The sequence below is a fragment of the Trematomus bernacchii genome, unplaced genomic scaffold (assembly GCF_902827165.1).
Source record: "Trematomus bernacchii unplaced genomic scaffold, fTreBer1.1, whole genome shotgun sequence".
NCBI lineage: Eukaryota > Metazoa > Chordata > Actinopteri > Perciformes > Nototheniidae > Trematomus > Trematomus bernacchii.
The window spans coordinates 13,464,007-13,489,027 of NW_022988043.1; the positions used below are offsets into that span (position 1 = coordinate 13,464,007).

General features: G+C 39.2%; 3 protein-coding genes and 1 long non-coding RNA gene across 6 annotated transcripts; 3 read left to right on the top strand and 1 right to left on the bottom strand.

Annotated features, from left to right (window-relative positions):
• Positions 1-25: 25 nt before the first annotated feature.
• mrps30 (mitochondrial ribosomal protein S30) lies at positions 26-3,923 on the bottom strand. Its single transcript, XM_034118560.1, has 5 exons — positions 3,309-3,923; positions 2,305-2,450; positions 2,030-2,135; positions 1,307-1,483; positions 26-550 (listed from the first exon to the last, which is right to left on the bottom strand). The coding sequence occupies exons 1-5, from the start codon at positions 3,913-3,915 to the stop codon at positions 291-293; spliced, it is 1,296 nt and encodes a 431-aa protein (XP_033974451.1). The 5' UTR covers positions 3,916-3,923; the 3' UTR covers positions 26-290.
• Positions 3,924-4,469: 546 nt separating this feature from the next.
• Positions 4,470-6,753, top strand: LOC117473082 (uncharacterized HIT-like protein Synpcc7942_1390). 2 transcript variants are annotated; one of them, XM_034118562.1, is made up of 5 exons: positions 4,470-4,829; positions 4,925-5,062; positions 5,189-5,293; positions 5,999-6,071; positions 6,154-6,753. In XM_034118562.1, the coding sequence occupies exons 1-5, from the start codon at positions 4,605-4,607 to the stop codon at positions 6,243-6,245; spliced, it is 633 nt and encodes a 210-aa protein (XP_033974453.1). In that variant the 5' UTR covers positions 4,470-4,604; the 3' UTR covers positions 6,246-6,753. The 2 variants fall into 2 exon arrangements, with proteins under 2 accessions (XP_033974453.1, XP_033974454.1); XM_034118563.1 differs by having other exon boundaries at positions 4,470-4,691.
• Positions 6,754-6,952: 199 nt separating this feature from the next.
• LOC117473084 lies at positions 6,953-10,574 on the top strand. Its single transcript, XR_004554985.1, has 3 exons — positions 6,953-8,388; positions 10,217-10,282; positions 10,373-10,574. It is a non-coding gene; the product is annotated as an uncharacterized LOC117473084 (long non-coding RNA).
• A 1,215-nt stretch (positions 10,575-11,789) lies between these two features.
• Positions 11,790-23,649, top strand: LOC117473086 (long-chain-fatty-acid--CoA ligase ACSBG2-like). 2 transcript variants are annotated; one of them, XM_034118566.1, is made up of 12 exons: positions 11,790-12,212; positions 16,420-16,508; positions 16,999-17,119; positions 17,207-17,287; positions 17,510-17,659; positions 18,288-18,455; positions 18,540-18,721; positions 20,390-20,623; positions 21,658-21,875; positions 21,992-22,131; positions 22,217-22,460; positions 22,769-23,649. In XM_034118566.1, exons 1-12 carry the CDS (start codon positions 11,889-11,891, stop codon positions 22,855-22,857), a joined length of 2,040 nt encoding a protein of 679 aa, XP_033974457.1. In that variant the 5' UTR covers positions 11,790-11,888; the 3' UTR covers positions 22,858-23,649. The 2 variants fall into 2 exon arrangements, with proteins under 2 accessions (XP_033974457.1, XP_033974458.1); XM_034118567.1 differs by lacking the exon at positions 11,790-12,212 and adding an exon at positions 16,173-16,313.
• Positions 23,650-25,021: the final 1,372 nt, after the last annotated feature.

Consider the following 25,021-nt stretch of genomic DNA (forward strand, 5'->3'; position numbering starts at 1 on the left):
CAAACACAAGGGTCATTTTGAAAAGCATGTTTTTTTTTTAATTTATTTTTTTCATAAATACAGTCTGCACCATTATAATACTCTGATGTGTGTACAGTGTTTTTCATCACTTTGTTCATACTCAGATGGCTGTTAAAGAAAGCTGCTTTTTTGAACGTTTCATTTTATACACTCTGACAAACGTCCTAATTTCCGCCATGTTGGGGTTTTCCTCCTGATTTCTTGCAAAACCTTCCACATTTATACAATCTCCCTAAAGAAATGTTACAACACAGAAACCTGGAGAACGTCTACTGCTTGTTCATGAGGAACTGAACCAGAAGCTTGAGGACGTCGTCGTTCAGACCCACCACCTCTCCGTCCTGCACGCTGTCGTACAGCCGCAGGCTCTCGGTGCCCCACAGGAGGTTCTTTCTGGGGTTGTTGGCGTCCGTCTCCACAGAGAGGGCCACTGTGTTGAGCTGGTAGCAGAAGAAGGAGAAGAACTTCCCGTCTGTGATCACAGCCTGGGACACGAAAGGCCTGGTGACGTCCTCGTGGTTCCAGAAACCTACAGAGGTGAGGGGGAAGTGTCATATAATTTCTTCAATTAAATTATAATCCACTTAACAGAGACTTTAATGCAAACTGTGTCAGGGTGATTCGACCACTGCTACATCTCAATGGACTGATATTTGAGAAAAATTGTTGTTACTACCAAAAAAAGAAGAAAGGTATACTAAATGTGAAAAAGCACCTTTGGATTTACTAGATGTTCTTTCCTAACACATGTCCCAAAGACTTACTATAGTCTCCATGAGGTTAAATTGGATTTCAAATACACGAAGAATAGAGTTGGGATTCTGCACTCATATACAATAAAAGAATAAACTAATCTAGAATCATTAAAAATATAAATGGTATTGTTATCTGATGTCTGTCCCTGTGTTACTCACTAGGGAATCACCAGGCTCCTCACGATACGATAGTATTGCGAAACGATATACTGCAATATATTGCGCATATATATTGATATGATAGCATGATATATTGGGTTCCAGTGTCTTTAACATGTGACAAAAGCCTTCGTTTTCCACAACGCTGTACGGACGGAGGTCTTTGCACATGAAGTAGCTGATGATTGAGTTATTTTCTTAGCTCGCTCAGTATTTGATGGTAGCTTTGCCAAGCTAATTTGGATTTGCAATATGAATAGCTTATATAATAAAATATCGATACTTGGCGTCTGTGTATCGATACAATATTGCCACGCAAAGTATTGCAATGCTATGCTGTATCGATTATTTCTACCACCCCTATTACTCACCCTGGTACATGGCCTGAGCTCCGGTCCAGGCGAAGAGGCTGGTGAGTGCGTTGGCTCGGAGGAAGACCTCCACCTGATCGGACTGCTGCATCCGGGCCATCCTGTCTCTGTGGTAGCGATCCGGCACCAGGTGGAACTGAGTGTGACCGTAGCAGGCCGGGTCCGGTAGCTTCGCCCCTGTTGATGAGAACCAGAGGACAAGTTTAATGTAAACAGAACACAGCTTGCAGAGAAAGGGTTAAGGAAAAACACTATAGGCTTCTATATTTTTCTCCAGGATGATAATTTTATAATTGTTTTGTAATTCTCCATCCATATTTGCGACTTAATGACCGCTGTTGTATGAAACAGACTGTTGGAATTTATTTTTGTCAGAGATGCAACAATTAGTTGATCTAGGTTTACGTCCATTGTAAGAACAACTGAAAATGTTTGATAGCTAGTCAGTGGGTAGAATAAGCTGATTACGGTTTTTTTCCTCCAAATTTGACATCTCCAAAAACAGCCATCTCTTTGGAATAAATGACCCACACTTTGTCATTTTTGTTGACTGAACAGCTGCACGTTTGGGCCCCCTAGTGGCATCAGAAGTCACTGAATAATGAGAATTTTACTTATACTACAAAATGTAACAAACATACAATCATTATTTGTTCTTTTGGCTACTCTGAAATCACATCATGAAAAAGTGAGAAACGTTGGATGTGACTGCTCTCGTGTTACCTGTAAAAATGTTGTTGTCATACTGCCTTCTGAAGAGAGGCATGACGCTGGGAGACAAAGTGACCTCTTGAACTTCAGCAGCATAAGAGTCCTCCAGCGAGATGAACTAAGAGAAATTAAAATTAAAATTACAAATAAAATGGAAGCTGTTATTTATATGTTATTATGATGTGACACTGGTAGAAAACCTTGCTCTAGTTTGGTAGGATTCATGACAATTCAATATTGACAGATTTTGTATAACATACATTTCATAATGTGAGAATGATGTGTACCTGGGGCAGTTGTTCAGTTATCCTGATCTGAATAATTGGCCGGTCATCGATCTGGAATCTGGTTGGCTCTTGCCGACCTCTTCGATGTCCCTTTGGGATGATTCTCTGTCCCCTTCTCCAGTAAAAATGTACATTGGGATCAATATCTGATGGAGAAACACAGAAAATATGACTCAAAACGCTGTGTCTGTGGAAAATTAAAAAAGGTAAGAATGCACAATGATATTGCTATTTTGATCTAGAACTAGATACCAGGTAGGATCTATGGTCTATCTATGTGTTGTCCTCATTTGAACTTTTTGGCTTTTGTAATATTTATATATCTGTTCAGTTCAACATCATTGTTAACTTCATATGTTTTCTCTTATATTCAAATGATACATTTTCCCCTATTAGCTAAGAATGTATTTCACTTGTGTTTGTAAGTTCTCAGCTGTTTGTGTGGCTTTTTTGTTGAATGAAAAAACATATTTTTACTGCTCAACTTTAGATATTGTATCAGTTCCAAAGTCAAGTAACATATTGTATCGGCAATAGTATTAAAACAAATTAAATAACACTTTGTTAAAGATGTACTGTATATGTATTTGTAAGCATTACGCAGCACTTTTGGTGAGGTGAAGTACAAATTAGAACACATATTCCAAGCCACCTGGGCATAAAAAAGTTTCTGAGAGCGTTTGAGAAGATTGCACTAGAAAATGTTTGGCACTGCTGGTTGATGCCATGCAATTTTCCCATGATACACTAATTACTACAGCTCCCAGTTAACTTTAGTGAGTTAATATGTTCACTAAGAAAGTAGCAAGCATGTCACATTATTGGTGAAGGTGTTCATAACAACCTGCTACAATTGCTTAGTAAAGATTAGAATAAAACTTTGTTTACTGGTCCACATATGAAACTAGCCACATTCACAGTGTTGCCACAAATATAGTTTAAAGTGGATGCTAAAGCAGAGGAACTCTCCAAAGTTTGACTGGTGCCACAAGAATGATCCGTACCCAGACTGGACGAGAGGAACAGTGGGTTGTATTTGGCCAGACTGAATGAGAGTTCAGTCACCAGGTTTCTCAGAAAAGGTCCAACCGTCTGCTCCTGCTTTCTGTACAGGAAAGGTATGCGTTTCCTCAATTGCCAGTGCTCCAGTAAAATCACACGAGTGACCAAGGATCGGATGTCCGTGAACCCATCATGTCCAACCCCCGGCACTGTGGTCTGAGCAGCGGCCGGCTGCTCCTCCTCTCCCCCGGTCTCCCTCTCCGGGCTCAGGGTGTATTTCTCGGGCAGGCCGGGGATATATGCGGTCTTGGTGAAGTGCTGGTACCATGTGTCCGCGTTCCTTGCAAAAGTCTGAGGGTAAACCACAAATTTCATCCGCTGGATGCGAGTGATGAGGGAGAGCTTCTCCTCCACCGGAGAGGCACATATCTTCTGTACCTGCTCGTCAACCTGTCTCCCCCGGGCAGATTTGCTTTTAGCCGTGAGAGATGAGATGATGGGCGGATACGCGGGCTCCTTGACGGCCGCCTCTGTGTGTGCAAGCCTTTGGTTCCTAAATGGAGGCAGGTTTTTAGGGAAGAGCAAGGGCAGGCGTGTGCGGGCCGCCATGTTTCTTATCTGACTTCTTCTTTCGTTGACATAAAATCTAAGTTTCTCCCACAACAGCGCCCGTTGCGGCACGAAAAGTAATAAACATGGGATTACCATACTGGAGAGTGTTTCATGTCTAACCTTGATATATACAGTCTATGGTCTAAACACATCAACCCTATATATGAACTAATACAATAAAGCTCCATATTTTTACTTTATTTGAGTTTGAGGCCATATTATGTGATTTAAAGTTTAAAGTCTAAAGTTTGAAACTATACATTAGAGAACGTTAGAGCTCTTGAACCTACCCTTGAAGCAACGGAAACGCCCCCTTTGGACGCATTTAAAGATATCGTAATTTTGACATAAGCACACCATTATCATGGAAATAAGAAGAATAAAGAACGTAACTATACAGTACCAGGTGCAATATTTGGAGACAATTAGCAATTAAGTCATATCTAACAATTAATGAGGGGAAAATACAGCAAATTATGTCTCCAACCGAGACAAGTCCTATACCAGAGGTGATTCAGAAAGGGTAAACACACGTTACAAGGGTACGTGAAGGCAACACCAATGTACAGTAAAGAGTTGTAGTCTGTGAACAAGATTTTTTAAACTGTGCAGTGTTGTGTTAAAAAAGACACGAGATAAAGCTTGGAACATACTTCCGAAACAATACATTAGCTGGTTAGCTAAACATGTATTTTCGTCAGATTTTGCGGACGCAGTTACACGGGACGAGAACGGTCCAACTCCACCGCTTGCACCGTGTTTGTCGAGCCGAGGTAGCTGGTCTGAAAATAATCCATCTCATTCTCATAAACATTTTATTTTCCTCGTGTGCAGCTGAGCATTTTGAAAACGATTGTCCTACCAGCCCTGGTGGTGGCTGTGGGGATTCTGCAGTGCCCCACCACCAAGAGGTTTGGTGAACTGTGCCCCCCAGAAGTTGTGTTGTTTGTATGCTAGCATCCGTTTTTCAGATCACAGGTGTGTGATGTGTCTTTCTGACCTCCAGAGACCACTGTGCACAAAGAGTGACGAGGTGAGGCTGGCAGAGGAGGCCAGCAACAAGTATGGCTCCCCAGCTCCAACCATCTTCTCTAAAGTGATCGACAAAAGCATCCCTGCAGATATAATTTATGAAGATGAGAAGGTAAACAAAACATGTTATCATGTTGGCCTGTTCCACGTGGAAACCACAGATCAATCAGCAGCTTGTTGATGTTAAGAAGTTGTGCAACTAAACACTTAATTAATGTTGTTTTTGTGTGTTTATCAGTGTTTGGCATTCAGGGATATCAGCCCACAGGCACCTGTTCACTTCCTTGTTATTCCAAGGGTCCCTATTCCCAGATTAAGTGAGGCCAAAGATGATGATGCTGAGGTAATGTTATTCCATCAATGTGCTCAACCTGCCACTCCTGTTTAGGGGTTGTGAGTGAGATTTGGAATACAACTCACAATTCACCACATTCACAATATATGGATGGCATATTTTCATTCATACATTATTTGTATGTATTTTCATTTATACTACTGCCTTTTTTTTTAAGGTACAGATTTAGGAGCCTTACTGCAGGGATTTTCCCACGCATCAGACACAAGAGAGTTAGTGAAGATGGACATTAATGTTGGCCAATAAGGCCTTCTCTGAGTTTGGTTTAAATTCTTACAACTTTATCTTACCCCAAACAATTAAGAATAGTTCCAGACCAGAAGTTATTGAAAAACATGTGACAGGTATGTAAACATACTTCTACTTAGAGCTCACACACATTTTGTAACATAAATCCAACATGCCTTATATGTCTCCTGTATTATTAGTTATTAACAGTCAGTTAAATGCATTACCATAGTCAAAAACCTAATATGAAAGTGTAGCAAGACAATTTAATTGATTTAGTACATTTAAATACAGGTAAATCTGACATGTTACACATTCAAATGCAAAGAGCAAGAATGTAATACATTTTGCTTCAAAGGGTCCTTTAGTAACAACACCCAAAATGTTTAATCTTTAAAACATACATTTTAATTTATATTATGCACCCCTATGAAAACCATGTCTCTAACTCAAATTAAATTTCAGCTCTTAGGACATTTGTTGATTGTTGCCAAAACAGTGGCGAAGCAAGAATCTCTAACTGAAGGCTACAGAGTTGGTAGGTGACAGCTACACCTATAATATATACAGGCTGCTTAGTGAAGTACAAACTAAATTCTGGGTATCTTTCTGCCATACAGTGATCAACGATGGAAAGCACGGTGCTCAGTCAGTTTACCACCTTCACCTCCACGTCCTGGGAGGAAGACAGTTGGCGTGGCCACCAGGATAATGGCGACATGTATGACTTGATATATGATGGGTGTAGGTCATATTCTCTTCCCATCCTTCTGTACAAAAAGTAAATTCACCACAAATAATTGTTTAATGGACTAATTCAAAAGTGAATACATGATGTTTAATATGGCTGCAAATAAAGGCATTCTTTCTAATATGGAATGGCAAAAGGTCAATTTGGTTATTTTATCTGACAGTCAGTGGAAAAACAACAAATTGTCAGCAGATTATACTACTACTACCAGTTACAGGTGTAATCTTAACAGCAATATTATCAGGTCTTTTTTATCAGTGAAACACATTTCACTTCTTGCTAGATTTATCCCTGTCTCTGGTCAGACAACATTCATTAAAGTGGCCATAGACATCATTTTGCTTTAACTCATTATGAATTGGATATTGATTGCCCAAGTGAATGGCTGTAGAATGGCGTTTACATTAGTTCCCTGTAAATCTTGCGTTTAGGGTGCGATTTGTCACAATAAAAGCTTCAGACATATTAACCGTTATGTGTTTTGCTTGTTTGCACTGGCGGAAAGTGAGTAACCTACTGAATTCTACTTTACACTGGGCACTTTGTGAGGTTTACTAGGAAAATACAATACTTTGTCATTTCCACTTCATATTGCCACACAGTCGTTTTGCAAGTGGTGTGAACTTTGGATTTGCAGAGAAATTTTGACCAAAGTTATCTTGAAAACTAGAGGCCAGACAGATCTTAATCTTATCAATTTGAATTACAAATTTAAAATGACATATCAGTACATGTGTTGCTTTATTGCAGTATTGGAATGTGCATTGACTCAAAGTACGATAACTCACAAAAATAGAAAACAGATAAAGATTTTACAAACAGATTATGAAATCACTTTATAAAATATGATACTGTGCTATAGGTTAAACTTTCCAACATAATGCAAAGTGATTCAAATGTGCTCCACATCAGCTGGAACATTGAAATGCATTAAAGCATCAGTGATAGATTATGTATTCTAATATCTTGTTCTCACTGGACAACCTTTTGACACGGAGAACCCTGTTTTCTTTGTGTGCGGTCTACTTTTCTGCTGATTTATGCCCTCAGTTACCATTCACACCCTTCACAGATGGCATGTGCCGAGATATGAGCAGTGAGGGTCGGAGCAGGGACACATATGGTGTGACTGAGTGGGATGATTCACTGACCCCAGTGCCTGTGAGCAAGGTAACTACAGATCATTTGGGAAATGGACGGTTGAACTTTCCTCTATATTTACTTATGAAATATCCTTGAACGCGGTTATCAGACAGACAGATATGAAGCTCAGCAAGAGGAGATGAAATCAGGGCTGTAGTGAAACGTGACCAGAATAGATCTTTGGACATTTTAAACCGCTTTCATCCAGTAGGAATCATTTCTCTTATGTTCTTTATAAAAATCCCAAATAATTAGATGGAGTTAGAAAAGTGGAAGAATAAAAGGAGATTTTAAGAAAGTCAAGTCAGGATATCAGCACATTTTTTGAATATGTTGTGCATTTTAGTGTGTCATCTTGACAGTTCTCTCTTGATTTGTAAGAAAAGTTGCACATGTTTGGTTCAGCTGTTGAGTAACTTTTTGATGGTCCAAAGTCTAAAGTCTTGTCATAAACGGAGAGAACTCATCTAGTTGTATCATTATTTCTCTGACAGGCCTGGTCATGCATATCTGATAATGACTTGTCTTCATAAATCGATTTGGGATGATAAAGGTTTCAATAAAATCTGCTCTAAACTGTCAAATGTTTTGAACCGTCACCAACACCAACAGTTTGCTGGTATAATCATTACAAACAGAGCAGGTTTCTACCAGCTGCAGACTGTTTGTGTCTGAGGTGACGGGTCGTCTTCACCTTGAGCCATAACCTATGATAAAGCATATTGGTGGATCTTTAACCGGTGGACCCAGCTTCAGCGGCAGATGTTCAGAGGATTGCGAAAGTGTGCAAAGCTCTGGACGAGGCATTAGTGCAGGGGAAGTTGGTATGCATTCATGCAAGTCCACTATAGGCTGATATTCTCTCCAGGGGGCAACAGTCGACGCCTGCGCCGGGCAAAGGTTGATTTCAGTCTGTTCTGCACTTGACAGCTACTGTCAATCAGCTCTCTGCCAGGAGAAGGTAGGGAACCTTTAAGCATATTGCTTTTTTTATTTTTAGAGTCTGAAAAGTCTTATGTCAGGTGTGTTTTGTTGTAATAAGTTGCTATGGGGACTAGCTTTCCTGTATGAGGATGATGCACAAAAAACATTATTTTACTGACATGGTACACCTCTTTTTTTGCTTAAGCTGACATCAGTTTAATTGCAGAACACAATAAACACATATCTTAATTACATTTATGATTTTAAGGCTGAGAAATATGCACGCACTTGTAATTGTTGACATGTTGAGGGAAGCATATTCTCCAGTCATGTTTGTGACAAACACATGACTAACATAGGGAATATCCCCCATTTGATGTGGGCAGGCTGCCAAGCTTTTAATTGTTTGGTCAACAAAATGTTTCTTTACTATAAATCACTCTCCCAATAAAATGTGCTCTATAAAAGCTAGACAAGCAGCTACAAGCATTAATTGTTTTATCCAAGGCTTACAGTCACTATACTGTACCTCGGTAACTACATTTTCCTATGTGATTATAGGACTTCTTCTACATATTTTTACCAAAAGATTCAATATAACACTCAGTGTTCTTCAATGGTTACATCTGCTTTCTGGGTAATGTACAAATCCAAGTTGTTAATGGAACTGAAATCTACTTTGCAGGGAATTTGAATTGATATTTGCAGAATATTAGACTTTGCCGTTGCCATTTCATATTGCCACACTGTAGTTTTGAACTTTGGTCCAAAGACATTTTTGACCAAAGTTATCTCCAAAACTAGAGGCCAGAGAGAGAATCTGCTGGGTTGACAGATCTTAATCCAAAATTATTTTTATGCCATATATAATTAGAGAATGTGTCGCTAATTTGCAGTGATGAAAAGTAACTGAGCACATTTACTTAAGTGCTGTTATTAATCACATCATTGAGTTAGGTAATTCAATTGTATGCTATACTTTCTACTTCAACTCTGCTAGATTTCTGGATTATTGTACTTTTTACTTCACTTCACACAGAGTTATTTTACAGATTTCAACATAATGATCAATTTATAAAATGGTATTCTGCTTAGATTTAACTTTTTTTTGTGTAGAATAAATAATCTTAACAGTATGTAAGGTAATTAAAACGTGTTCCAGCTATTACATATTGACATGCTGCCTATGCTGCCTATGTGGTAAAGCATCAGTATTGATATGTGATATACATTATTACAATAATACGGTATATGTAATAACCAAACTCTCTGAAAGGAACCATTCTGTGTACATTTGCTGTTAATACTTGCTGTACTTTAAATTAAGGGAAATCTTTAATGTATGACTTTTACTTGGAAAGAGTGTTTGAATTGATTGAATTCTTTACAAAGTTAAGTTATTTGAAGGAACAACTTGAGATCTTACACAGTAGTTGATAGGTTTAAACACTAGATGGCATTATTTCACAGTCCACACAAGGAACCCCTGAAGCCATGATCATGTATTTTCTACAATATTTACATGTCATTACATACTATTTTTCACCTCAAATTGTATTAACCAGCGATGTCGGAGATACAGCAACAGCATATTGTAGTGTGGGTATTTGGGTCAAAGGGTAGTCTACTATATCGAATGCATGCAGATGTCCTGCAATGCATTCTGACACAATATTCAGAGTTTGGACATTTAGCAATTGCAGCCTCTTGCTCTGACACATTGTTGCAATGACTTTGGTGTCAGTCTTGTATAAATTACCAGAGCAGTTCAGTTTCATTAAAGATATTCTGATCTGCTTGGAGTAAAGGGTCTTAATGCTAATTTGTTTTTGGTCGTCCTAAGATTGTTTTGTCTATTATTCCAGCAACTACAAGATGAGTGTCCAAGAGGATTCGGTTAAGAGCAATGGTGTCGCGGTCATGGCTGAGAGGTATGTAAAATAATGCATGTCCCAAAGAAAATAAATCTTTCATGTAGATTTTATAGGGCCATTTGATTTAAAACTATGTTTCATCTACAGCAGCTGTACTCAGAAGGCTATGTCAGACACAGACTTAAAGATTAACTCCACTCTGAACGGAAAAGCCATCACATCCGAGCTCAGCTCAACGTCCGAGCTGGAGGAAGCCACTGAAGGACTTTCACTAGGTGAGAGTCTAACTAATCTGATGCATTTGTACAATATACTGCATCACTAATAGTGCTGTCTTTTATTGTGAAATTCTGATTATCTTTAAAAGCGACTGATGAGATCTGAAAAGGCAGTATAACTCTTAAGCTAAGAGGTGTGGTGTAGCCTCAGATAACACCTGAACATAAGGTTGACTTATGAATGACCCTCATTTCTAGCTTCAGGGTAGGATGGAGCAAAAATAGTTTTTTGCAGTTTGTGAATCTGATAGGCTCTCAAACAGTCATAACATTTTAGGTCTCTAGAATCTAAAGGGGAATAGCAACATGTACTTGTGGATAATATAACTAAAGAAAAGGGATCAATACAAAATAAGACGATAACTTGATAAGATTAAGTTAAGTTTTAGTGTATCCAAAAAAAGGTGGGAAGTAACTAAGTACATTTACCCAAGTACTGTATTTAAGTGCAATTTTGAGAGACTTGTACTTTACTTGAGAATTTCCATTTAATGATACTTCTGCTCAATTTAATTAACAAGCTACCCTGCAGCATACAAAGTAATTAAAACTAGCTGCACCTTTACCAGCGTTGATAATACTTTAATGCATCAATTATTATAATCAAAACATGTCATATTTATTTATATATGAAATTGACCAATTTGCATATTAAGTACTAAAGTAACTAAACGTTTATTTTGATCATAATACTTTTGTACTTTTACTTAACAGTAACATTTTGAATGCAGGACTTTTACTTATAACAGAGTATTTCTACACTCTGGTATATTTATATATTTATATATTTATTTAAGCATCTGAGTACGCCTCCCACCTCTGCCAGAAATGCAGACAGATCTTTAAATGTGTGACCTTTAAGAAAATGTCAAATATTTTTAGAACCAGACTGAAGTTCTGTTTTTTTCACTATTTGCAGAAGAACAAAATAAGGTTTAGCAAAGGGAGCAAACTAATCATACCCCTATCATCCTAAAGTTTTGAGGAAAATACATCATTAAGTACAAAAATTCGAAAGCAGATAAGAAAGTATGGGCCTATATGCATATAGCAGGGGTCGGCAACCCCTGGCACGCGTGCCACCATTGGCATTTTTGCGTGGCTGTGTCTTTAGTTGAAAGCCAAAGCTCATAAAGTACCCTCAAGGCACGGCAAGGCAAGGCAAGTTTATTTATATAGCACCTTTCAACACAAGGCAATTCAAAGTGCTTTACAAAAAAAGTCAGACAGAAAACATTTGAACCGGCCCAGCCGAAATTACATTGGCCCACCCACAATTGAAATCCTGGCGCCGCGGCTGCTCTGTCTGAGTCCTCTCACTCACCTGACTCCTCTGAAGCTGGCTGTGTCTCGGTGTGGTGTCTTTTGTATTTAACCATTAACAAATGGCGGGTAAACACGGCTGCCCATGTTGTCCCAATACAGAAGAGCCCAGGGCAGTTCCTCTGTCGACGGCCAAAGCACAGACCGCTCTGGCCCCAGCAGACCAGCTCTGGAGCACCAGCAGAGACCAGGCGGTGCGGCTGAGGATGGAGGGCTCGGGCCCGGCCTCAGAAACCCCCATTACCGTCCATCAGCTCTTCATGGAGACGGTGGAAAATTACGGGGATCGTCCCGCCTTGGTTTCCAAAACAGAGGGCCAGTGGGTGACCCTGACGTGGAGGCAATACTACGAGCAGTGCCGTGCAGCAGCTAAAAGCTTCCTCAAGGTTTGTTTGACTGCAACTTGAAATGATATGCATACATTCAAAAAAAATAAACATCAATAATACTTGCGCAGTGGCATATTCTTTTGGAATGTTGTCACTCTCCTTCAGAACATTTTTTGTGTCTCTTAGGCCTGTGTATGTCCTACATTTATTAACTAAACTACTACAAGTCATTGTTTAAATAGGGGGATTTGTGTGGCGCACATGAAGTTTTTACCTGCGTTGTAAACAGTACCCCAGAGTTTCCCCACTCTCTCACTGCATGTTGCGTTGTGTGAGAACAGGCTGCTGAAAAATAACACTGGGGCGTGTGAAATTAACAGCTTGTGTTACATCTCTTGTTTCACGGACATGTTTGTGTCCCATAAGGCATACATGCCAACCTTTCCAAATCCAAAAGAGGTAGGTTTGCTCGCGGCAAATCTGCACGCCCAAATTAGGTAATCAGAAGAAATGGAACCCCAGTAATTACATGTATAAACCATGTATTTAACATATATTGCATCATTTTATGCATTTTTCAGAAAAAGTGGTAGTTTGGTAAACAGTGACATCAACGACATGTTTGGTCTGTAAAATGCCCGAAAAGTAAAAGAATGGGAGATAAATATCCCAAAGTCTCCACATTTTATTATATTTTTAATGTGTTTCTGGTCCTCTTTCAGTTGCATTGTTGGAGAAGCCTGTGACATATAGGGTGACCAGATGTCCCGCTTTGCGCGGGACTGCACAGCATTTTCACGACTTTTGGTGCATCCCGCAAATTGAGACGATGTCCCGCATATTTCATTTTGATTGGCTAAAACGCTTTTCTAAAATCAGATTTATCCAATGGCTGTTGAGAAAGCAGGGAAGGCTATCATCACGGAGCTGTGTTTGCTGTCAATCAAACTGTAAGACACGGCGGGTGCTGGTCAAGTGTTAACCAATGAGAGTAACTCACTCACACACACACCGCCGCGGCCCTGCCAAACAACAACAATGAAAGTCAATAACGCAGGCGACGCAGCAGGTTATGGAAAATGGAGGAAACTGAAACTACAGCTAAGAAAAGAATAAGATGCACATACAACAAAGACTGGGAAGACATTTACCCGTGGGCAGCGGCGGACTGGGACTACAAATCAGCCCGGGTCTCTCGACCGGCCCACCTCGGCAGTCTGCAGTCTAGCCGGCTGCTAGTGACATAAGATTTTCAACGACATAATTACTCTGTAGCTATGTTAGTTTGACAATAAAGAACCTTGAACCTTGACAGTGTAGATCAGGGGTGCCCAACCTTTTTTGAACCGAGAGCTACTTTTAAAGTGGCCAGTCTGCCGAGATCTACAGTCCAAATAGAGAGGCGCAGCCATTACTGACAGCCGACTACCAGGTAAATACACACTTCTACTTGTATAAAACTGACTTTGTACGATTAATACTTCATAAAATACTGCAGATCCTTTATCTTACCTCTTTCTAATCTACACACACACAAGTATTTAACTGAAGTTACACAACAGTGTTGTTGATACAGAGTTGGGAGTTTATTCACACGTCACAAACTACAGTGGGTAATGTTTTCAAGAAACATTGAACAGTGCTGCCACATATGACACAGGAAAAAAAGAAAAGACTGAACCCTTTCTTTGTCATTATATAAAAATAGTGTTGCTACAAAAGTATAAATTAGTTTTACTAATAAGACAACTCAGATCTGAAGCTACACAGGAATCTGCTGCCAGAGTGCAATAAAAAAAACAAAATTAATAGAATCAAACCCTTTTCTTTTTTTTGCATTTTAGTAGTATAAAAATAAATGCCTTTAAAATAGGATGCAAGCAACACTAGTTTCTTAACCTGAATTGATAATAGACTATAATCAATTTAAACAGAACAGATCTTAAAGTTTGCATTCTTATACCATTTTGTACAATAATTATAATGAATAAGTTCAAACAAACTAAAACTTACAGCTGATTAATAACGGTATCTAACTTGAGTTTTTATTATATCAAAAACCTGTTGAAATGCTATACTGTTATTTTTACTGTCCCCAAAAAGCGCGTCGGCAGCCTCCAGGAATGCTTCTTTCACAACTTCGCCGTCTTTGAAAGACTTCATGTGTTTTGCAAGAACGTGACTGACACGATAAGATGCTATGGTAGCAGCCTTGCTCTTGTTGTTGGGCCTGGTGAAAATTGACTGCTGTGCATTTAGCTGTCCTTTCAGGTCCCTCACCTTTTGGGAGCGTAGGACAGAATTAGGAGGGAATTCCGTTGTAGGTACCATATGTGTTCGGCCTACCAGATGTGTTCGGGGTCCGTTACGCTTACCAATGACGTCACGCATTGGCTGTACGGTAACCCAAGAGGACATTTTACACGGTCAAATTCCGAATGTATTGAAACTCCAGACTCAACGTAAGAGCTTGAGCCTCTTCGGGGGGTGCTAACATTTAAACATACACTTCATTCTTTACTTTGTCCGTTATTATATGTAGAAGATATTACTTTTTTCTCCGTCATGTTGTTTCCATAGCAACAACTTCAAAATAAAAGCATCTAAATAGATTTGTGTTCTACACACCAAAATACGTTATTTGAACACCCCTCTCGATCGATTTACAAGAAAAATTAGTATGGCCCGCCCTAATACACCAACGCAGTTTTTAAAGATATACATTTTTCAACACAGAATCATTTGCCAAATTACACCATATCCAATCATTTTACGAGTCAGAAAATGCTATCTGTTCATTGCAGTTATTGTTTATTGAATTAGATTACCATGAGCTCAACATAATTATGTAGAGTACAAGTCCACAGCCAAGAAAATGTTATTTGCATATCATTTTATTTATGAATATGGAATTATGGAATTCTAACACTGGAATTTGTTATTATTTACTATAACTTTATTATATTATTCGGGTACAGCCCTACTGTACCAAAATATCCGAATATTCGTTCGTTGGAGTACTATTCGGGTTTCAATTTCGTTATTCAGATATTCGTTTTTGGTTTTTTTCCCCGTTTTTTTTTCAAATTGAATTTATTGAAATCTCCAATATCAACGTAAGAGCTTGTGCCTCTTCGGGGGGTGCTAACACTTAACCATAAACGTTATCGTTTACTTTCTCCGTCTTTATATGTAGATATTACTTTTCTCCGTTAATCTCTGTCAACAACTTCCTGTCAACTGCGCTAACTCTCCTTCAAAATAAAAGCATGTCCATAAATAGGACATGCCAAATTACACTTAACACATAGCCTATACAACTGCAATGAATGTAACAAACACAATGCGATATCCTTTTCAATTTCAAAGAACACAAATTGGGTTACATTAACAAATAACTATAAAACAACAATACTGTAGAATAACAAAATGAATGCCGTGAATACACTGAAATACACGTGTTGAAGCGGTTCGCTGCTGATTACTACGATTCCGTACAGCCAATCACAATGGGTGACGTCATTGGTAAGCGACGGACCCCGAACACATATGGTAGGGCGAACACATATGGTACTGACACCGTCTCGTAGCGTTTGTGCAGTTTTGAAATGCCGCTCCTAAATTACCCTTCTTCGATAAAGCCACGCTCGCATTGCAGATGAGACAGATGGACTTTGAATTGGAATAGATACAAAAATAATCATCCTCCCCACTCGGAGTGAAAATTATATATTTTGGGCTATTTTGCTTCTGCCATAATTGTGGTCTTGTGTGTGCGGACTGCACAGCAAACTAGTGCCCACTGCCTACCAGCCACGCCCCGATAAATCACAAAGCTTTGATGCGTTCAAGTGCATTATTCTGGCACAGGAAGATTATGTTATAGGACATTAACGATAAAACAGAATATTGTCGTTCTATTTTTAGACACATCTCGCGATCGACTGAAACACAGAGGACTGTTTGTATGATGGGATCACAGACACGCTGCAAACGGTGTCCGCCAAAAGTCGAGTCCAGTGTCTATGGAGTGTCATTTTTATTTGTTATAGTTTGGGAAGATTGAAAATCGGTAGGGAAATTCAGCTAAATCGGTAGAAACATGTCAAAAGCGGTAGACTACCGCCCAAATCGGTAGGGTTGGCAGGTATGCATAAGGTAGAGTCGCTTTTTAAATTAGATGTAGGTCAAGAGTAATAGAGGCACAGTGCTGCTGCGTCATTAAAGAAACATGCTCCTAAAAAAACAATGTTTCTTCTTTAAGTTGGGGCTGGAGCGTTACCATGGTGTGGGGATCCTGGGATTCAACTCAGCTGAATGGTTCATCTCAGACGTCGGCTGCATTTTTGCCGGGTAAGATCTCATTTAAAGAACTAAGGTAGATACATTCCCATGTGGACTTGGAGAGATGCTTCAGCATTGCGTCACCTGACACTGCACATTTTGCTCTGTGCATGCTTATCTCAAAGTCCATCTCTTTGTCTCTCCCGACTCCTGTTTAGAACAAAACAGTTTAAAGTCTAAGGAAACCAAGTACTGATGTTAATCTTGTATCCAGCTGTTGAGTAACATTGAACTTGTGTAGTTAACTCACGAATCACAGGCTTTTGACTGGATCTGTAGTTATTACAAACTTTAGAATTCTTCAAGTTTCAATTACTCTTGTATAAATGTTAACTGAAACTGCCTATTTTGGCAAACACAACCTTGAAAAACTATTTTTTTTATTTTACTAGGCTTTCTTGTTAAGCTACGTTTAAAAATGGCAAACTCCACAGTGAATAATGCATATGTGTGCCTTCAACAGAGATTAATACTCTCCTTTCTCTGATTTGTGCCACAGGGGTCTGGCAACTGGGATTTACACCACCAACTCACCTGAAGCTTGTCAGTATGTTGCTGAAAGCTGTGAGGCTAATATCCTGGTTGTGGAAAACCAGAAACAGCTTGAAAAAATTCTGCAGGTCAGGACCTTTGAAAATGTTTCGCTTTTGGAAGATAGAAAGAAATCTGTCCTCACATGACTTTGTGTAATTTATCTTTCTCAACAGGTTAAAGATCAACTACCTCATCTGAAAGCAATTGTCCAGTATAAAGGCGAGCTGAAGCAGAAAGCACCCTTCCTGTATACAGTATGTTCCCTCACCAAACATATTGACAAAGTAAAACAAATGATCTGATAGTAAACGGTATGTGATGCCTACAGTAGCACCATTTACATTTTTAAAGCTAAATTAGGATCATTAAAATGTATGTTTTAATAATTCACTTAAATGTATTAAACTGCACAGTATCAGTTACATTTTAGTCTGGGTTTGGACACATTTTTCACCATGATCTCTCTATATGTGTAGTGGGCAGAGTTCATGAAGCAGGGAGAAGACGTGCCTGACGAGCAGCTGGATGCTGTGATTGACAGTCTTCGGGCCAATGAGTGCTGCACCCTCATCTTTACCTCGGGAACAACTGGCAACCCTAAAGGAGTCATGTTGAGCCATGACAATGTGAGTTATAGACAATTACTTTATTTTTCTTAACTTTTATTGTAGATTAGATGTCTGTCTAATTAAGTGTTTCGTTTTGTAAAATGTGAAAAACTGACCATTACCATCTCCCAAAGCCAAGAGGACACCGTGGTGTGAACATGTTTACTGGGTCAGGAAGAGAAAGACATTTGAAAAGAATACTGCAGGCCTTGATGTATCTTTCAGATTAAGAAGAATAACATTTTCCCAAACCTGTTTTTAATTTTTGAAGATACATGATCGTTTTAACAGAATCTAGTTAAGTGGTTCTTCTTGTAAATACCCAATACGGAGCCATGTGGAACTCCTGAAACTGCTACATTTTAACATTTAATGCTAAAACATCCAAATACCATCAGACAGTCGGCCTCAATAGGGTATTCAGGAGGGTTTTCAAATATAATATAAATAGATTCAGTAATTGATTCCAACCTTTTTACTGCGAAATTTAGAGCAGCTCCTGATAATGTAAACATCAAAAGGGCATCAAACAAGAAATTGTGGCCCCTCTCTAAACATCAATGTGTTTGCTTTGTGAAAATTAAAGAAAAATGACTCTGATGAATCTGACTCTCTGATGACTCCTACCTTTCTCTTTAATCTGCAGCTGACATGGACAGTCCGTACGGTAGCTCCGATGGCCGGTCTTAAGTACGGTGAGGAGGTGGTGGTCAGCTACCTGCCGCTCAGCCATGTGGCAGCCCAGCTAATTGACATGTGGATGTGTGTTTGTTTTGCCATGACAACATACTTCGCAGATCCAGATGCTCTCAAGGTATGGAAACCTACAGCTGTATAAAACATGGGGTTATAACGAAGGTTTTCTATCTTGACTATAATCTCCATTCCTTTTTCCCAGGGCTCCATAGTAAACACACTGAAGGAGGCTCGTCCCACTTGTTTCCTGGGGGTTCCTCGTGTGTGGGAGAAGATGCAGGAGAAGATGAAAGCTGTCGGTGCCAAGGCATCCCCAATGAGGAGCGCAGTGGCAGGCTGGGCCAAGTCCATAGGCCTGCAGTACAACTACAGTGTCATGAACGGGTAAGAACGAGCAAAGATTGTTATCTATATGGCGCTGGCTAAGATAAGATAACTTTAACAAGATGCCTGTGTGCTTAGTACCAGGTTGTTATCATACCAGCAATGGGTCTTGCTCGTTCTTTCGCTTCCCGTCTGATGAAAGGACCAGGAGTGTCTGGATCAAGCTAGCTAGTAGCTAGCACGTTAGTTAGCATTACAGCCTTGTCATTTTTATTAGCCTTAACATGAAGTAACATTAAGTAACCCAAAATGTTAAACAGTAAGAGTAGTAGTCATATTTCGTGAACCCTTTGAATAGTACTGTCACCGGTGTGATCATTCTATAATACACAATTTAAGCCCGGGGGAGAAATGCTAACGCTAGCATCGGCGATCTTCTCTACTTCATGCTATCTGCACAAATGGTTGACATTAAACATTAAAACAACCAGGCAGTTCAGAGAGAATCAAAGGAAGGCAGGCAGGCAGCTTTGCATGACTTTCTTCAGGACGTGTTTCATTGTGGTGATAGTGAGGATAGTCAATCGTTGTGTTCAGCGCCATATATTATATTATACGGCTCTGGTTGTGTTGACAAGACAGTAGTGACGGCCATCTTGGTGACGTGTGTTGTTGACCAGAGATGTAGTTCATTGAGCGTTTCACACAAACAAATGTGTTACTTCACAGTTTTACGACTTTTTTTTTTTTTTTTACTTGCAAAATTATCTTTTAAATTGACAAACATCATATGTGTAATTCGTGGCACAATTCAAACGGGATCGAAAGATAATCTTTCTCTCTCCATTGACTTCAATACATAATTTTTCCGAAATAAGGTCCCATGGAGGTCCACCGGAAGGGGAGGGACTTCGCCACTCTATTGGTGCCATGTCATTTTTCGGAAATCCAAATGATCTGAAAGATTTCCAATTGGATCGAAAGCCCATTTTTCATGTAACAAATCGTTTTTATTCTGATGGCCCATAGCTTAGAAAATACACACTAGCACCAAACAGCAGCACATGGCTAATGATCATGCAAAATGATGTCATCGGACCTTTGCAGCTGCAATATTTGTATTCTTTTGTTTAGGTATTAGGAGTGAGGCATAGTTACAATAGCTAATCAGAGGAAGAGTTTGGCAGAGCATGCCTTCACAATATTAGGAAATAAATATAGCCTATAATAACTGGGATGGTCCAATGATGTCCTTCTGCATAATAATTAGCCACGTGTATCTTTTTGTTGTAATGAGAGTTTGTATTTTCAGAGCAGTCATTGATTTTATTATCAGGAAAATTGGCTTTCAGTTCGGACTTTTAGGGTTGCAAAATAATAGGAAGTCCAGCCTCATGTTTGCATTATAAAATGGCCAATTAGCACCGGTCACGCTGAACAGCTGATGCAGCTGAGGCTGACATTAGCTCTGCATGATTGTGGTTTGAAATGTTGAGCTTATGATTACACCTTATTAAGTGGAGATACCCACAGTGGCTACAAAACATCCTGAGGGGGAAATTGTTTATAGCAAATGTCATAGCAATCCATCCTGTAGTTATTTCGTTATGGGTCAATTTCAGCTCAACATTGCTACCTATTTTTTTATGGGCCCAGTTCTTAATTACTAACAATTCATGACTTGAAATATGTAACACATGTACATGTGACTTTGTCTTTGGCTTATAGGGAGAATCAGGTGCCGTGGGGCTTCATGCTGGCTAATAATCTGGTCTTTAAGAGGGTCCGTGAAGCGCTGGGTTTAGACCGCTGCAAGCTCTGCTTCACGGGCGCTGCCCCCGTCAACAAAGACACTCTGGAGTACTTCATGAGCCTGAACATGCCGCTGTTGGAGTTATACGGCATGAGTGAAAGCTCCGGCCCACATACCATCTCTTCCAACAGCAGCTACTGCATCGCAAGGTCAGCAGCAAAGCATTATCCAACAACTCTAGTATATAAAATGTGATGCTGATATGAATGTGAGAATATTACAAGACTTTGTGAGATTCACTCACCTCTGTTTCCAAGTGATGTTACCTTAAGCAGTGTTGGTTGGAGCTTGCTTTGCCTCCTTCGTCCCCATGACAACATTGCTCCTGTTGATAAGCGGTGATGCAGTGTATATGTTTTGGGCTTTAATTGTGAAAGTGAAATCATGACCCAGAGACGGACCGTCTGCATAGTGAAAGCAAAGCTTAAAGGGATCTAATCTAAATGCAGATAGTGTCATTTATTTAGAGCCATTTATTTGTGCAATTAACATTTACTTCATAATCACAAGGGAGAGCTAAAATGTTATCTATTGCCACTTAAAGTTACGTAACATACCTGTGTAAGATACCATGATCTTGTTCTAAACCTAACCATGTAGTAGCATAATTAATATTATGTGCTCAAGTCAGTTGAAGACGTCCTGACCGAGGGTCCGATGAGATGGGATTAAAGATGTGTTGTTTATTAATGTTTCCTCACTACTACCTTCGTACAGTATTTGCAATATGTTTATTATAAGCAGTTATAATCAGAAATTAATTAAGAGGTCACAAGCCAAATAAGGTTGCGAACCACAGGTTTAAATATTCACTAAGGAGCATGTTTTTTTTTATTTGGACCTGAACAATGTTCTATCAATTATGTACATTGTAATGGGGGCGGCTGTGGCGCAGTGGATAATGCCTTGTTGGGATCAGGGGAGCACAGGTTCAAACCCTACTGCAGTCAGCATGTCGTTGTGTCCCTGGGCGAGACACTTCACCCCAAATTGCTCCTGTGGGGATTGCCCACAGTATTGAGTATGTAAGTCGCTTTGGATAAAAGCATCTAACAAGTAACATGTAATGTAATGTATTATTTATATGTACTTAAAAGTTAAAGTAGGGGTGCAGTTGTAGTGCAACATTTGGTCACGGTAGGTCAAAATGAGCTTCTTGTTTATTTATTTTTTGACTCTCCAGCTGTGGAAAGGTGATGCCAGGCGCCAAGACAAAGCTGGAGAACCCTGATCAGGACGGGAGTGGAGAGATATGTTTCTGGGGTCGCCACGTGTTCATGGGCTACCTGAACATGCCGGACAAAACAACAGAGGCCCTCGACCAGGACGGCTGGCTGCACTCTGGAGATCTGGGAAGACACGACAAGAATGACTTCCTCTTCATCACAGGAAGGATCAAGGGTAAGCTGTGTTTGCAAAGACAAAAAAACATTATAAATGTGATTCAATACAAGTTAAAAGCAATCAAAAGAACTTGTTGGTAACTGAATGGTTAAACAACAATGTTGCGTTCCCAGAGCTGATCATCACCGCCGGAGGAGAGAACATCCCTCCCGTGCTCATCGAGGACGCAGTGAAGTCCGAGGTGGCCATCATTAGCAACGCCATGCTGATCGGAGACAGGCTGAAGTTCCTCTCCATCATGATCACACTCAAAGTAACCAGGCCTCCACTCCTGCACAGGGTCACAGCTACTGAATAAATAAAACAAACACAATAATGACCCCTCTCTTTTTCCACAGTGTGTGATGGACGACAACGGCGATCCCACAGACGCACTGACCCCCGAGGCCTTGAGTTTCTGCCAGCAGCACGACGTCACAGCGACCACGGTGTCAGGGATCATAGCCAATAAGGAGCCAGCTATCTACACAGCCATTCAGGAGGGCATAGAGCGTGTCAACGCCAGAGCAACGTCCAACGCCCAGAAGATCCAGAAGTTTGTCATCCTGGAGCAAGACTTCTCCATCGGTGGAGGAGAACTGGGTGAGTTACTTTATTAAAACTGGGGCAAAGGTACAAACAACACTGTCATCAAGGAAGTATTCACTTCAGCGACAACCAGGTTTAATCAGCTTGGAATCGAGGTCAAGTCGTAATAGAATGTACTGTGACTGTGTTGTCTGCCAGACAACATTCCACGAAAGGTTGTTCGACAGTGATTAAATGTCTCACCCAAAAACATTTCAAATCATTTCAAATCTGCAGTGGATCAAATGTTTGTGCCTCTACCTTGAGATTTAAGAGCAGAACAGAATTAACCTGCCTTTCTTTTCTAATTTTTGTCTGTGCAGGACCCACCATGAAACTGAGGAGGCCCATTGTTGTGAAAATGTACCAGGAGAAAATTAACGAATTGTATGGAGTGGCCACGGAAAAGTAGTAGACTGTAATTGCACAGATAATGCTGAGGATAGGTGTTCTGAGAAACTTCAGGCATGTTTATGAATGTTCTACTGTGCACAGAGGTCATGTTGAGAAGTATATCAATCTCTTTTCAACTGAATGTTAAACCTTCAAAAGAGATTTTTAATATAAGGGGAAAAATCTTAAATCTGATTGTGTTTTTAATAGAAAAGTGTTTTTGCTGCTATGTTTAAATAAGCTTCAGTTGTTATTTAAGCTGTTAAATGTGCATACGGTCTCAAAGCAGCTGTGCACCTTTTGTAAATAAATCATCCAAATCAGAGCCAAATCTTGCCATTTCCCGTTGGCATATACAGATAACTTGTACGGAAAACACTGGATGGTGTCATTCATAATTTTTTACAGTTTTTGAAGGAACTTTTGTTCTTCCACTGTGGCCTGAGAGATGAAACTCACTTGGACATAAGCTTACCAGAATGTTTTTCTATGTTTGAAGCGATGATTCATAAAGCTTACTACTCAAAGATTTTACAGCATTAATCGCCAATTTCGTTCTCATGTTGTGAGATAATTCCAATCTAGCAAAGCTGTATACATTCCCCCTAAAAACTGGATGAAATATTTGATTTAAGATAAGAATATCAAGTTGATTAATTTTTCCCAACACAAGTGCAATTTTAAAGCATATATTTTTATATGTGCTTCTCCATGTACAGTTTGACAAATATTAAAATGTTTATTTTGTGGCAGATGTTCCACGATTGTCAATAAAGAGGGAACAAATTGACCAAACTTGTTTCAAATTGTACTTTGAAGAAATTAATCATTACTTTAATTTGTACAGTGCATATTGGAGGGATATAAACCACTGCTCTGCTAAATGTATTTATTTAGCAGGCACATATTAACACATACATAAACGTATGAATGTAATCATATGTATATGTTTATAATATACATATAGAAAACAATGCTTTCAGTCCAAAACACTTTGTTTATTGTGTGTAGTGTCTTTTTTGGCAATAAATCACACATATTTGAATGTAAGGATTTACACAACATTATATGTGAATATTTTACATAATACCTTTAACCTGTCATCTGCAAGAAACAGCATCTGAGGGCTTCTTAACCCTCCTGTTACATTCAGGGTCAAATTGACCCGTTTGAAAGTTTGAAAATCTACGAAAAATACTTTCAAGTATTTTTTTTGTATGAAACTTCTTCTCCTTACCTTAATTAGTGCAATAAACAAGTACAATTAAAATGGTTCATGTCATGCATTTGGAACCCCCCCCTACATGTCTATATCACAGAGATGGTATTTGGGTCAATCTGACCCGGCAGTGCAGGTGGAGGCTAAAAGGACACACACACACACACACACACACACACACACACACACACACACACACACACACACACACACACACACACAACAAATCCTTATGACTCATTTGGCTTGATTCTAAGTGAACGGGTCAATTTGACCCTGAACAGAAGAGGTGTCTCGTCTCTATTTATCAACATCAACCAATTGGAAAAAAAGTTGGAACATTTTAAAAGTAATTTAAAAAATGTTATGTTATGCAAAACTAATGTATTTTATATCAAGGTTTTTCCAATGTAAAAAAGAAAATAGAAAAATGTGTTTGAATGTATATGTTTTTGTGAAAAACGAGTGACTTATTCTAATGGAACCATGATCTGTGAGAGGTGAATAACACAATTGCACTAAATATTGATTTCATTGATAGTAATAAAAGGTACAAACTATGAAAAAAAAAAAAATCTGGATTTTGGGGCTTCTGACCATTTTTGGATAATTAAACATGCACTGGGTCAAATTGACCCACGAATATTATTGCTGTTACAAAAAACGAATATAACAGGAGGGTTAAAGTACCGATATATCACCAAAACCCCTAATGTATATACTGTTTATACGTGTATTTGTGAGTGTGTGTGCTGTACTTCTCATTCATATCAGTTTGCATTCTTAAAAACCAGACTGAAGTTCAGTTTTTTTTCACTATTTGCAGAAGAACAAAATAAGGTTTAGCAAAAGGAGCAAACTAATCATAGGCTACCCCTATCATCCTAAAGTTTTGAGGAAAATATATCATTAAGTACAAAAAATCGAAAGCAGATAAGAAAGTATGGGCCTATATGCATATATG